Genomic DNA, 13,082 nt, shown 5'->3' with positions numbered 1-13,082 from the left:
TTACATAAGATTACAAGAAAGTTTACAGACGAGACGAGTCTGCTCAGCCTGTCAGTGATTGCCCGGTTCCGAGCTGCTGCTTGATCTCAAACCTTTATCAAGTTGGGTCTCAGCAGATCCCAGTGTAGATGTGAAAGATCACACTGTCATGTGGTTTGAATGGTGTGAGAGCTGCAGTTCAGTCCCGGCATTTAAGATTCTCCAGACAAACAAAAGCCAACCCTTCTCACTGTAGGGAAGCATTGTAAAGCATAGGTAATGCACAGAAGGGTATAGTAAAGCATTAAAACCTGGCAAACCATGTTAAACTATAGTCAGTGCATAGTACAACTAAGAGAAACGCATGGGAAAGTGCACATTTACCATGCAAATGAACTGATGTCAAATGTGATCCGTGAAGCGAAAGCAGATTTGGAGAGAAATGGTAATAATTCAGTATTGGACTGCAAATACAACATTCTGCTACACAATGATGAGGGGAGCAGTGAAAATGAAATATAGGAGGCTGTGTGGTCCAGTGGCTTCAAATCCTGACTCACTCACTGACTCACTGTGTGACGCCGTGCAAGTCACTGAACCTCCTTGTGCTCCGTCTTTCAACTGAGACGTTGTTGTAAGTGACTCTGCAGCTGATGCACAGTTCACACACCCTAGCCTCTGTAAGTCGCCTTGGATAAAGGCGTCTGCTAAATAAACAAATAATATTAATAACCTGGATTATAACTTCAGGAACTCCATGTTTAGAGAGAGCTGTTTTAATATCATATCTATTTCACTGCCTCTTTCCTCTCCCCTTCTCCCCCTCGCTCAGCAATCAGTTCAGTTCAATAGTACTTCCTGTTATTTGTACATCTCAACAGATAAAGACGTCTGTTTCATCTTTCTTTCTTAGTTCTGGCACTGAAGCCTCCGCTCACTCTGCAGACCTGCCACAGTTTGATCTTTGCAGAGGATGTATCCTTTAGAGAACGCTTTTCAAAACAACAAGGAATTCTTTCTCCTTCGTTTTCACACGCACACACACACACGAACACGCACACACACGCACACACACGAACACGCACACACACACGCTCACACACGAACACGCACGCACACGCAAAGCATCATGCAAAACCAGAACAGCTTTTGATGCTTAAATTCCTCCAAGGATGCTATGGGGCTGAGTTTGAGCTCTTTGTGAAGATCACTGACCAGGGAGAGAAGTAACTAGAAGCTTTTATTTCCCCCTATACCTTTAAGACTACCAAAGTGAAAAATGAGCAAGTAAGTTTATAAGCCCTGACTGTTAGCAAAGCAGTGAGATGAGATGTTAGTTTACTCAGAATGGGTTTGCAGACAGAGCTGTAGCAGTGCTTCGTTCTAGGAGAGGACAGTGCTGACCAGCCAGCCAGGGTAGAGAGGTCACGTCACGGGTGAGGAGATCTTGAGTAAGTGACACACCTTCAAGAGGAGATGCTTGTAGCCAGGTTTCTAATGCACCAGTGTCTTGTAGTTCTGAAGCCCAGCTGTTGTCTTTTCATACTTTTTAAAACTTCTGATAATTCCAATAAAGCTATGTCAGTGTGTGTGTGTGTGTGTGTGTGTGTGTGTATGTGTGTGTCAGTATTTCAAAATTTCTGCAAAAAAGTAAAAACTGGTCCCCCTCCCAGGGGGGAGGCAAACAAATATTTGTTATATTATTTCGCATTATTTACTGTAACAAGACAAGTTGACTTCTTCTGGTCGTAAACTAATATTTCAATTATACATGTCAGTTTTTAATTATAAGTTAATATGTACAGTTGACCTAATCTCCTATAGTTAATATGTACAAATCTGCTGTTTCAATTGTCTGAGAGTGGCTTCATGACTTATAATTCAAACCTAAACACATGTTCTTTAACTTGGTCTTTTACATGCAGATAGATTAGAGTTGTTAGTTTATTGTATTTTTCTATCCTGTGCATGAAGGATGCTATAGAAATGAAACTCATACAGGATGGTATGGTGTAATAAAGGACTGCATTGAAGTAGCTTTACATTCAAAAGAATTTCTGAACAGTGGAGGAGACTGAACTATACGGTAACAATTCATTTCAATTCATTCATATAGCGACCTTCATGGACTAGCATTGATTAATCGAGGCTATATCTTGGAAACTCATGGCCAGAATTTGATAAAGCTGTGTTTGTGCGTGTATGTCATGAGGACCATGGCCCTGCCCCCTGCAATGTGTTATTCATACCCTTGAGGGAGTGTGTTCTTCTCCTGAGCAGAGCTGCCAGACACAAAGCCACGGGAGCCTCAGCCTGCCTCAGACAAAGCGCTTGGTGGCAGCACTGCGAAAACTGCAGGTACATCAATTCAACCCCAGGACCTTGAATGGAGGTTCGCCTATCTGTACCTTGACTGTTCAAATCGGGCTAAATCCTACCAGTGCGTGGAAAAATGTTAATTCTGTGTTTCACAATATTCCCCACATTGGTGGTGAATGTTGTTCTAGTCTTTTCCACTAGGGGGAGCACTCTCCTTACATATGCTATTGGAGCTTTCATTGTCAACAAAGCAGCATTGTCCAGTTGGAAAAATAGCTCATTGAAGGGTTGAGGTCCCCTGCATAGAGGATAGTGGAGGTGGTCGTGTGCACAATCCCACTTCACACATGCTTCTGGAGAGCTGCTTATCCAGTTATCAGAAAACTTGGTAATACCATTATTTAGCATATAGCTGGGGATATGTGGAGGTCGCTTTAGCACTATCTAAATGTGACTGCAGTCAGAGATCCCTTGATTTTAGGCAGACAAGACTTACAAATGAATATTAATAAGTGGGGTTTATTCCATTTTGAGTAATCTGTATTCTCTCTCTCTCTCTCTCTCTCTCTCTCTCTCTCTCTCTCTCTCTCTCTCTCTCTCTCTCTCTCTCTCTCTCTCTCTCAGAGTGTGTTCTCCCAGTTTGACCAGGACTCCTCTGGCACTATGAGTTCATTTGAGCTCAGGCTGGCTCTGAAGAAAAGTGGTACCTCTTTCTATATTTAAAGCAAATTCTAGAATATCAGGGATAATGCTCCACAATAATCTCTCCTATTTATTGAATGTAAGAGTTTCTGACAAACATTTGCAGAGGAGGAGGTGTAGCCATTTCGGCCCATCTTGCTCGTTTGGTTGTTAGGAGCTGATTGATCCCAGAATCTCATCAAGCAGCTTCTTGAAGGATCCCAGGGTGTCAGCTTCAACAATATTACTGGGGAGTTGGTTTCAGACTGCCACAGTTCTTGGGGCTTGTCTGGGATATTTTAAATTGAAATATTTTTATTGAAAATCATCTGTGTTACCATTGAAGACTCTTCGGGAAGGCTATAGTTAGTGCACTATGGTCCTATTCTAGCAATGCCAGTCTTGTTCCATTGTAGCTGCCTTTGTGCTGTAGTTGCCCCTCAGTACAGAACTATTGCCACTGCAGTACCACTGGCTTTCTGCATCGCCATTGAAGATCATTTGAAGTAGCAGTACTCCACCTCTAGGGGCAGTATGCTGACAACATGCTGGTTCTCTTGCAGGTTTCCAGCTGGACTCGCGGACCATGGAGCTGCTGTGGCTTCGACACAGGACCGATGACCTCTGCGTGACCTTTGACGACTTCGTAAACATTGTGGCCAAACTGCGCAAACTTTTTGGTGTGGCTGACAGAGATCTCTCTAACGCTGGTTTCCTTTTTTGGGCTGTTACTGGTTGAAGCGTATGCCAAGTGATAAATGTTTACATTTTGCCTAAATATTTAGCTATTGTAAAAAAAGAAAAAAGAAAACTGGAGGATGGTGTGAAGCAATTTGGTTTTGGGTGAAGAGCGCAGCTCTCTGATCTGATCCTGTTGTTTAGAATCACTTGGTATCATTTTCTGTACCATCCTGGCTATAATCAAAAGCTCTCCTGTGGCCTCTATAGAGCTCTCAAACATGTCATATCTCTAAGTACTGCTGGTACACCAGAGTATAAACATTACCTGCCAGTGTAACACTCTGCCCCTAGTGGATGGAAGAATGACCACATTTGTTCAGTGCAATATTTCTGGGGATGCATCAGTAAGCAATACCACATAGAGCACTTTTTCAGGAGGGTGGTCTGTGGTTTTAATATTGACACAGTATAGTTAGTGATGATCTTGACTTATGGGAGAGAACTCTGATGCTGTGTGTAACATGGTGTTACTGTGTTTTGTCATCAGATCTGTTTGAATCGGAAGCGAAGATAAACACAAAGGTGAAGCAGCAAGGGATCAACACAGTAAGTTGGTCTAGGTTTCTTTTTTTCTGGGGAGGGGTGAGTGGGTCTAAATGGCGGCACTGGGTTAATACCATGGAGACTGAACTGCTCCCTTCCTCTCCCCCTAAGAGAAAGGGTGCTCCTCCCAGTCCAGGGCAGACACAGAGCCTGATCTGCAATGCTTCTCACTGTGTGATTGTTGTCTCCTCACAGTGGCTGCTGAAGTTTGTTGGAATCTGAAAAAATGAAGAAAGCCAGCGAGACAGAGCCTAAACACAGCAGCTTCCAAACTTCACAAAGCAGGGGCACTGGAGCTGGGGGTGTGGTGGTGTGCATAGCTAGGGCATTACTGCCAGCACAGAGTATAACACTCAGAATGGATATTCAGACAATCAGCACTGCTAAGTACATGCATAGGGTTAGAAGAAGTAGGCTTGTTTCTTTTTGACGTTTATTTTTCAAGGGCTATAATCACTCACCTTTGATAGAGCAGCAGATGTAAAACACATTGAAGCATCAAGAATCCTCTTTATTGGGCAAATGTGCATTTTCAAGTCCTTATCATGTTTTAAATGTACCAGTTGGTGCCTGCATGTTATTAACAATTTATATGTATTCAAAATATCCAAACTATTTGGCCGCTTTAGAAATCGCAGCTGTGTTGTATTTGCAATAAACCCTCCTAGGTTATCCTGAGTGTGTATCTGTATACCTTCTTCTTCTCAGAGATAAATCTACACCTTTTCTTTCTAAACCTAAATTGAGTCGCTGTGTTTGTTTTCAATGAGCTCTTTGGCTTTCAGACCACTTTATTTTATTTGAAGATATTTCTGCTAAATTGTTACATTGCAGAAAAGCTGAAAGAAAGAAATGCATTTAATGACGGGAAGTCTTTTTTTCAATGTTTGTGCTTCAAATGTATTTAGTTTCTTTTTGCATTTCACTTTGCACTATTTTCCAGTTTTGGAGGTACAAATGAATTGTTATAATGTTTATGGCCAGTGAGTAACTGTGCTGGTAATTCTGTGGTTGCTCACTGCATTACCAGTTACCAGTTGAATGGGGCTGTTTTAAACTGCACTGAATTCACTTGAGAAGGTGCAGAGTTACAGCTTAAACTATATTTAAGCCTGGAAAAAAAAAACACAGGAAAAATGGGCTTGATTGAAGTCTATCCTAAATGGCTGAGATAAACCCTTTATTTAGCACAGAGAGTCGGACGAGAGAGAGCGTTTGAGAACAGTTCTGTTTAATTTGGTATGCTCATTCAGGGTGAAGGGTGCCCTAAGGGAACGGCCTTGATGGGTGAGGCCCTTCTTGATTGCACTTTTCTTACACTATTGTGTTCGGGGGTCCCTCCCTCGCTTTGTGGTTTCCTGAGCTGGTATATTTAACAGCGGAGAAGCGAACTGGAAGCAAGTGCTTTTATCACACCAGCCACAAGCTGGAGCCGCGGCAGCAGGAAACGCGCCCATTTCCCATCGCCCTCTGTGGGAGGTGGGGCGAAACACGGGAACTTTCCATTCCTCACCGTCGACCTCCAAGGGAAACTCAGCTTCCAGTGTTGCTACAGTCTTTATTACAAACTAATTTACTACTTGATGGTGTTTGTAGCGATTCTGAGGAGTTCACTCAATGGAATGAGGATGGCTCTTCAGTACTTGGCACTTAGGATACTCCAGACAATGCCAAAGCAGTTTAAAGCCAGGTAGATTTAGAGAAAATGATAAGCAATCAATAATGGAGCAACAGATCCACGCAGAACGATTGCAGACACCATGCAACATTAAGGGGAATGCAGAAAAGCATTTAAAATGTCATCTGAAGCAATATTATTAGTGCCCCTTTTTTATTGCATAATTACCTGATATTTTGGTTCTGCATTTTGTATTTATTTGGTTAGGATGTGCAGCGGCACGACCATTGGAGATTGAACTACACCTGATTAGGTACCAGGAAGCAGCAGTAAGGACATCTTGGAAATAAAACACTTCACTATGAAGACACTGGCTGATTTAAAGAGGGTTACCAACCCTGTGAGGCTACTTTATTAGAGCATGTCCCCCTATCCAATTGAGGTGGGGCGTGTTCTCCTGGTATACCCTTGTGTGGGTGTATTCTCCTGGTATACCCTGGTGTAGGCGTGTTCTCCTGGTATACCCTGGTGTAGGCGTGTTCTCCTGGTATACCCTGGTGTGGGGCGTGTTCTCCTGGTATACCCTGGTGTGGGTCCCTTAATTACTCTGGAAGGCTGGATGGATGCTATAGTCTACTTCTGCATCATTACACATTGCAATGTGTGTGTGTGTCTCAGTGTGTGCTCAGTGTGTGTGTGCTCAGTGTGTGTGTGTGTGCTCAGTGTATGTGTCTCAGTGTGTGTGTGCGCTCAGTGTGTGTGCTCATTGTGTGTGTGCGTCTCAGTGTGTCTGTGTTCAGTGCGTGTGTGTGTGTGTGTACTCTGTGTGCTAAGTGTGTGTGTGCTCAGTGTGTGTGTGTGTCTCAGTGTGTGTGTGCTCAGTCTGTGTGTGTGTGCTCAGTGTGTGTGTGTGTCTCAGTGTTTCTGTGCTCAGTGTGTGTGTGTGTGTGTCTCAGTGTTTCTGTGTCAGTGTGTGTGTGTGTGTGTCTCAGTGTGTGCTCAGTGTGTGTGTGTGTGTGTGTGTGTGTCCCCACTCAGTTCAGGCTACATGGAAGGGACTGTCAGGATATATATAACTCTCTCAGTATTCTCTCGCTCTCTCTCTCCCGCAGATCAGCAGCCAGGTTCTATTCTTGTCTCGCTGACGTGAGGGACTTAACGTCATGACGCCAATCTACCCCCGTACCCACGGCTAAAACCCCCCCCCCCCCCTTCTCTAGTACTCACTCTCTCTAACCCCCTCCATCTCACGCATTCTGACTTCTCTCTCCTCCTCTCCTTCCCTCTTCCACACTGCCCTTGCCTCTCTTTTGTCCCCTCTCCAATTCTCTTCTCCACCTCTCCTTTCTCCCTCTTTTCACCCCTCCCTCTGCTCTTTCCATCCTTCCTCCCTTCTTTTCCTTCTCTCCTCTCTCCCATCACTCCTCTCCCATCTCATTCTTTTCTCCCCTTACTCCTCTCCCTTTTTCCTCTCCCCTCTTCTCCCTGTTGCTCCTCCTCTTGCCCTCTCTCTCCCACGCACACCGACTATTTATAGGGCTCCCCGCTACAGATAGACCTGAGCAGTTTGAGGAAGCGTGGTTGCCCCTGGCAACAGAGACATCTTGGGAATGTTGCGCTGCTTTCTCTGCGTGACCGGTCTCAAAAAAGAATTAGAGAGAGAAAACAAATACCTTTCTTCAAATACACTCAACCCAAATGAATGGACAAGAGAGACAGTGAGACTGGGTTTATTTCTGGAGAGCGGCTCTGACATTATTCAACAGGTCTGTATCCAGGGATACCATCTCTACGAAAGGGCCGCTGTTTTAATCAGCTGGAGAAGCATGTTTGTATAAGACCAAGAGCAGTTAGCGGTAGAGAGGCTTTGAAACTGCAAGCACGATAGCAAGCAGCGCTGTGTTAACAGGTCTGTGAAATCTCACAGCTATCTAATCTTCTGGTTTTGATTTTGTGAAGAGGATATATGCTTATTTTGCCCCTTTGCTACTGAATAATAAAATACTCTCAATGCACTATCTATATTACCTGTCTGATATCTGCTTAGGAACTGCTCCCTGCTTGCACCTCTTGTATCAGCTCAGAGTGAAAACTGTATTTAGGGCTGTTTTCAGGGTTTATTTTTAACTATGAAAAACTGTCCTGGCAGCTTCACCCAGTACAACACAGCGAGGTATTCCTAGCTAACATACACTCCTTATTGGGAACCCCTGTTGATTATCAATGCACCCTCCACTCATTTGCACACGCTGACTAGACTGGGTGCTTTGATTCCCCTGTGTGTCTGAAAATCAGCCACTGTGCTGAGTGTCTGTAATACAGAGCACCATTCGAGGTTCACAGAAGAAAATGTGCCATCAATGCCCCTCCTGTTGCAAGCAGCATATTTACCTCAGAACTTTGTCAAGTCAGGTCTTAAATGACCCCAGTGATTCAGCACTAAATAGTGTAAAGTGAGTTCCTGGATTAGCCAAGTGTTCCTAACGTGTTCACAGTGAACCAATAGAACTCGCTATCTACATCCCAGGAAATAAAGCAGACAACCAAAAACATCTACAGTCCTGCGCTTACTGTACCAGACAGGACGGGGTGGTTTGCATTCGGCGCTGCAGTTCTGCAGTATGACGAGCAGTGAGCTACATAAAAGACGTGTGATTTACACAAGTCTCTTGGTTTGACGCTGAAACGTCATTTTCAACAAGAATGTGAATTTCGTCAGAACATCGAATCCACTTTTTTTTTATAGACATCGTGGATCATTTAATTAATGCAAACGTCTGCTGCACGACTCATTGGTCTAATAAATAAATAAGTAAATACTAGTTACATTCCTCTTTCGCACAGCCCTCCCTCTGTCGCTGTTTTTTTTTTTTTTTCAGATTTACTGTATATTCTGTGACACAAACATGAGAGCTTTCCTTAGAACAGCCTCTATTTCTGTCTCTTGTCAGGAGAGGGAGAGAGATGGCGAGAAGTGGGAGGTTGCCAAAATTAGCACAACGCTAAGCAGGACGGCAGGCAGGTCGAAGCTAGAAAAGGACCGCTACGTGGATTACTTCCGCCCAGTGCAGTGCTCAGCGTGAGGCCGGTGTGGAGCGGCCGCTGCATCTGAATATAAGCTATAGATAGAGACGGGGATATTGAGGATATTGACAGTAATAGCAGGGTTATGTTCTTTCCCATCGCCCACGTCTGTACCTATGCCTCTTAAATAATTACAGTTCTCAAGTCATTGATGTTATTCATTTATTTTTGAATGTTGGTGTACGTCAGAACATGGCACACGATGTTATCAGCAATGCGTGCACACAGGCGCTGGGACAATGTCTACAGTGGGGGTGCTGAAAGCCATTGATCAAAACTATAACCCCTGCTGTATATAATGGGAGCCACTCATGCGATTGCTTTTAATTGTGTTAATACAGTGAAGGCAGCATCAACACCTATTTATCAATTTAAGTAAGCGATAATGAGCCAGCCCTTGTTACAACATTTATAACATGCTTAGAACATGCTTCACTTGTGTTTTACTTCCAGTAGCAGTTGTAGACAGTGAGAAGGGTCCAAAGAGATTGACTTGCGCCTCTGTGTCATGCTGGTTAATGTGCTTCACAACGTCTCTGTGTTCGTGTGTTTTTTAGTGTTGCTCCGCACAGCAGCAACCCAGTTAGTTGCATTTGTGACGAGCTGGTTTTAGCAGGTGGTGCCGCTGAGGAATTTACAAAAAAAAAAAAAAAAAAAAAAAAATCTGCTGTTCTTTTTTGGGACATTTTCAATTACCGTTCAACACGTGTATACCGTGCAGTTTACAAAATATCCGAGCTGTTGTGATTGGCCTATTATGGTTTGTCTTCAAAAGTAGCGTAAAAAGTCGCAGTGCACACTAATTTTCTTGGAATTCACACACACACACACACACATACACACAAAAGTGAAAAGTGGAGAAGTTCCACTTATTGAAAAAAGCAGGCAGAGCAGAACTAAAAGAGAAATCTACATTTAATATATACCTAGTCAGTTGATCCTTTTTAAAAGGTATCACTCAAAAACAGAGCAAATTTGTCATTCGGTTATTTTGGATTTCACTTTAATACCATGAAGAAAAACAGAGGCGTATTTTTTAAAAAGCATTTACGGCAGTCTTTATTTGACTTTTATTTATACTTTGGTTTTTACAACTAGAACCAAACAATAATCTCTGCTTGTTTCACAGAAACTCCTGGTATACCCTGGTGTGGGCGTGTTCTCCTGGTATACCCTGGGGTGGGGCGTGTTCTCCTGGTATACCCTGGTGTGGGGCGTGTTCTCCTGGTATACCCTGGTGTGAGGCGTGTTCTCCTGGTATACCCTGGTGTGGACATGTTCTCCTGGTATACCCTGGTGTGGGCATGTTCTCCTGGTATACCCTGGTGTGGGGCGTGTTCTCCTGGTATACCCTGGTGTGGGGCGTGTTCTCCTGGTATACCCTGGTGTGGGGCTTGTTCTCCTGGTATACCCTGGTGTGGGGCGTGTTCTCCTGGTATACCCTGGTGTGGGGCGTGTTCTCCTGGTATACCCTGGTGTGGGGCGTGTTCTCCTGGTATACCCTGGTGTGGGGCGTGTTCTCCTGGTATACCCTGGTGTGGGGCGTGTTCTCCTGGTATACCCTGGTGTGGGGCGTGTTCTCCTGGTATACCCTGGTGTGGGGCGTGTTCTCCTGGTATACCCTGGTGTGGGGCGTGTTCTCCTGGTATACCCTGGTGTGGGGCGTGTTCTCCTGGTATACCCTGGTGTGGGGCATGTTCTCCTGGTATACCCTGGTGTGGGCGTGTTCTCCTGGTATACTCTGGTGTGGGGCGTGTTCTCCTGGTATACCCTGGTGTGGGGTGTGTTCTCCTGGTATACCCTGGTGTGGGGCGTGTTCTCCTGGTATACCACTGTGTGGGCACATTCTCCTGGTATATCCTGTGGGTTCCTCGTTAGTGTGGACGGCTGAATGAATGCCCAGTATACTAAGTATCGATGCGGATCAAGTCCACCCAACAATGCTGTAATTGGCACTTGTCGATATCTACTTGCAATATGATAATACACCCATCCACCGTACCAACATGTGTGTGTGTGTGTGTGTGTGTGTGAGGAGCTTGAGGAGCATGACAGAGACTTCAGGCATCTTCCATGGCCACCACAATCCCTGGATCTCAGTCCAATTGAGCATGTTTGGGATGAACTTGATCCTTGAACCTCTGCACCAATTGAAATGCACACAATACACCCTGAGAGACTCCCTCCTGCAGCTTGTGGAGGCTCTCCCACGTCATGTCATTGCTGTGATCAGGCAAACAGAGGCCTGACCTGATATCAGGCACATGGTCTAATAAAGTGGCCAGTCAGTGCATACAGTATATATCCCCAAGCTATCGAAGCTGATAGTGACTGAGTTTAAATACATTATTGCACTGTTTTTGGTCTTCATTCACTCCCAGCCCTTATGCGCAGATTAAGTCCATCCGTCCGTCTATCTGTCTGTCTGTCTGCGTGTCAGTCTGTCTCTGTAAGTTTCTGTCTGTCTGCGTCTATCTCTTTGTCTGTCTGCGTGTCAGTCTTTCTCTGTAAGTTTCTGTCTGTCTGTCTGCATGTCCGTCTCTCTGTCTGCATGTCTGTCTGTGTGTCAGTCTGTCACACTCTGCATGGTAAATATCTAGGGCTCTTCATTTTTGGTTTTTATTTTTGATCACGTGAAGCTCTTTTTTTTTTGAGCTGACTCTGTTCAATGTTGATTGTGTAAGTTTTGTTTTTTATCCTGTAAGTTGATTGCGTATCTATCACTCTGTTTCACTGATAATGTACAGAAACAGAGCTCCATATGTTTAATTCAAACCAAACGCAAACAGCGAGTGAAGTTAAATTGACTTCATTCAATCGTAATTAAGAGGGAACTATTATTTGCAAAACAGATTGTAACATTTTTGCAACAAGTCATTAAGATTTTTAATCCGGGAAAAGCAATAGAACTGAACTCGCCTTTTGAATTAAAGATAAGGATCTGCTTTTTTTTTTTTTTTTACAGGGGCCTCGTCATATTTGGAACTGCACCCTGTTCACATTTGCGGTTTAAGGCCCCTTGGCACGTTCACATGTGTGACTGAAAAGCAGGCCTAAAACTATATATATATTATTGACTAGTTTGATTTAATGTTGTGGTGCATCAACGATCTTAATATTTTACTATTGCTCCACTGCTGTCTTGGCTAGCAGAACATTCAGCTCTCTATTCACCTTTTGCGTGCGTATGGGAGTGTCTACTGAGCTACGTAACCACACTGGTCATGTGATAGGAAAAGGTGGCCCTAACTCTGCTTTGCGTTCATACATATGAAAAGGCCCTGGTCCGCCTTAAATCTCAAGTGGGTCACAGTCTCATTCAAATTACGGGATAAAAAAACAAAGTGATCTTGTTTCACAATCAACGCTCTTCCAAGAGTTTCATTAAGAAACAGAGTCAGCTCGATATAACTTTAAAGGGCTATCACCAGACCCCAAATAAAAGAGCCACATAAATACTATAACTGCCTTCATTTTGCATCTTCACACACTCCTTGTCTCCCATAGGCGTTTCAGATTGTGAGATCCTATAGCTATAAGTGGGGGCTATTCACGCCATGGAAGCCTGTTTAGAGATGGGTAAGAGAGGGGGAGAGAAAGAGACAGAGTGTTCTCCTACATTGTGATGTCACTGATGACATCTCCACTGTCCCCCTCTCTGCTGTAATCTGGTTCCCTGTGCAGTCAGGATATATGACAGTCTGTTATATAAGGCAATGTGCTTGTTTTCAGTGAATCAGTCTCCCTCCCTCACCTCACTTATGAGCCTGCAGGCTGGCACAAAACTCCGTACGAAGAAGGCAAGCTCTCTTTTAGGTCACTGATTCTGAGTCAGCAGATGGATGCTGTGATCTATAGTGGGATCATACTTAAAATAAAAGTCTCTTTAACAGTAGACATCTCTTCGTGTCCTATGTGCTGCTGATTACACTGCTTGCCTTGTGGGTTCAGCAATCATTGTACCTAATCCTTCTCAATGGAGTTATTATTCTCCAAATCATTGTGGCTTTTCAGCTTGCTTTGAGCTTGTTTGGAGAATCCTAAGTGCCGGGACTGAACAGCCTTTTTCATTCCATTCAAATCATGTGACGGTGTGACCTTTCACATCTACCAGCCC

General features: G+C 44.0%; 1 protein-coding gene across 1 annotated transcript; it reads left to right on the top strand.

The window, feature by feature from the left end:
* Positions 1-670: 670 nt before the first annotated feature.
* LOC121303703 (calpain-1 catalytic subunit-like) lies at positions 671-4,999 on the top strand. The gene is made up of 6 exons (XM_041234469.1): positions 671-954; positions 2,269-2,337; positions 2,923-3,001; positions 3,543-3,659; positions 4,208-4,266; positions 4,459-4,999. Exons 3-6 carry the CDS (start codon positions 2,962-2,964, stop codon positions 4,483-4,485), a joined length of 243 nt encoding a protein of 80 aa, XP_041090403.1. The 5' UTR covers positions 671-954; positions 2,269-2,337; positions 2,923-2,961; the 3' UTR covers positions 4,486-4,999.
* Positions 5,000-13,082: the final 8,083 nt, after the last annotated feature.

The sequence above is a fragment of the Polyodon spathula genome, chromosome 35 (assembly GCF_017654505.1).
Source record: "Polyodon spathula isolate WHYD16114869_AA chromosome 35, ASM1765450v1, whole genome shotgun sequence".
Classification (NCBI taxonomy): domain Eukaryota; kingdom Metazoa; phylum Chordata; class Actinopteri; order Acipenseriformes; family Polyodontidae; genus Polyodon; species Polyodon spathula.
Note: the sequence above shows the minus strand (reverse complement) of the source record. Positions and strands in the feature narration are given on the sequence as shown.

What these genes read in the sequence shown, in the direction of transcription:
- LOC121303703 (XM_041234469.1), top strand. Translation starts at nt 2,962, where the DNA reads ATGAGTTCATTTGAGCTCAGGCTGGCTCTGAAGAAAAGTG. An exon ending in GCTGGCTCTGAAGAAAAGTG is followed by an intron (nt 3,002 to 3,542) that starts GTACCTCTTTCT and finishes GTTCTCTTGCAG; the next exon opens with GTTTCCAGCTGGACTCGCGG. An exon ending in CAAACTGCGCAAACTTTTTG is followed by an intron (nt 3,660 to 4,207) that starts GTGTGGCTGACA and finishes TTTTGTCATCAG; the next exon opens with ATCTGTTTGAATCGGAAGCG.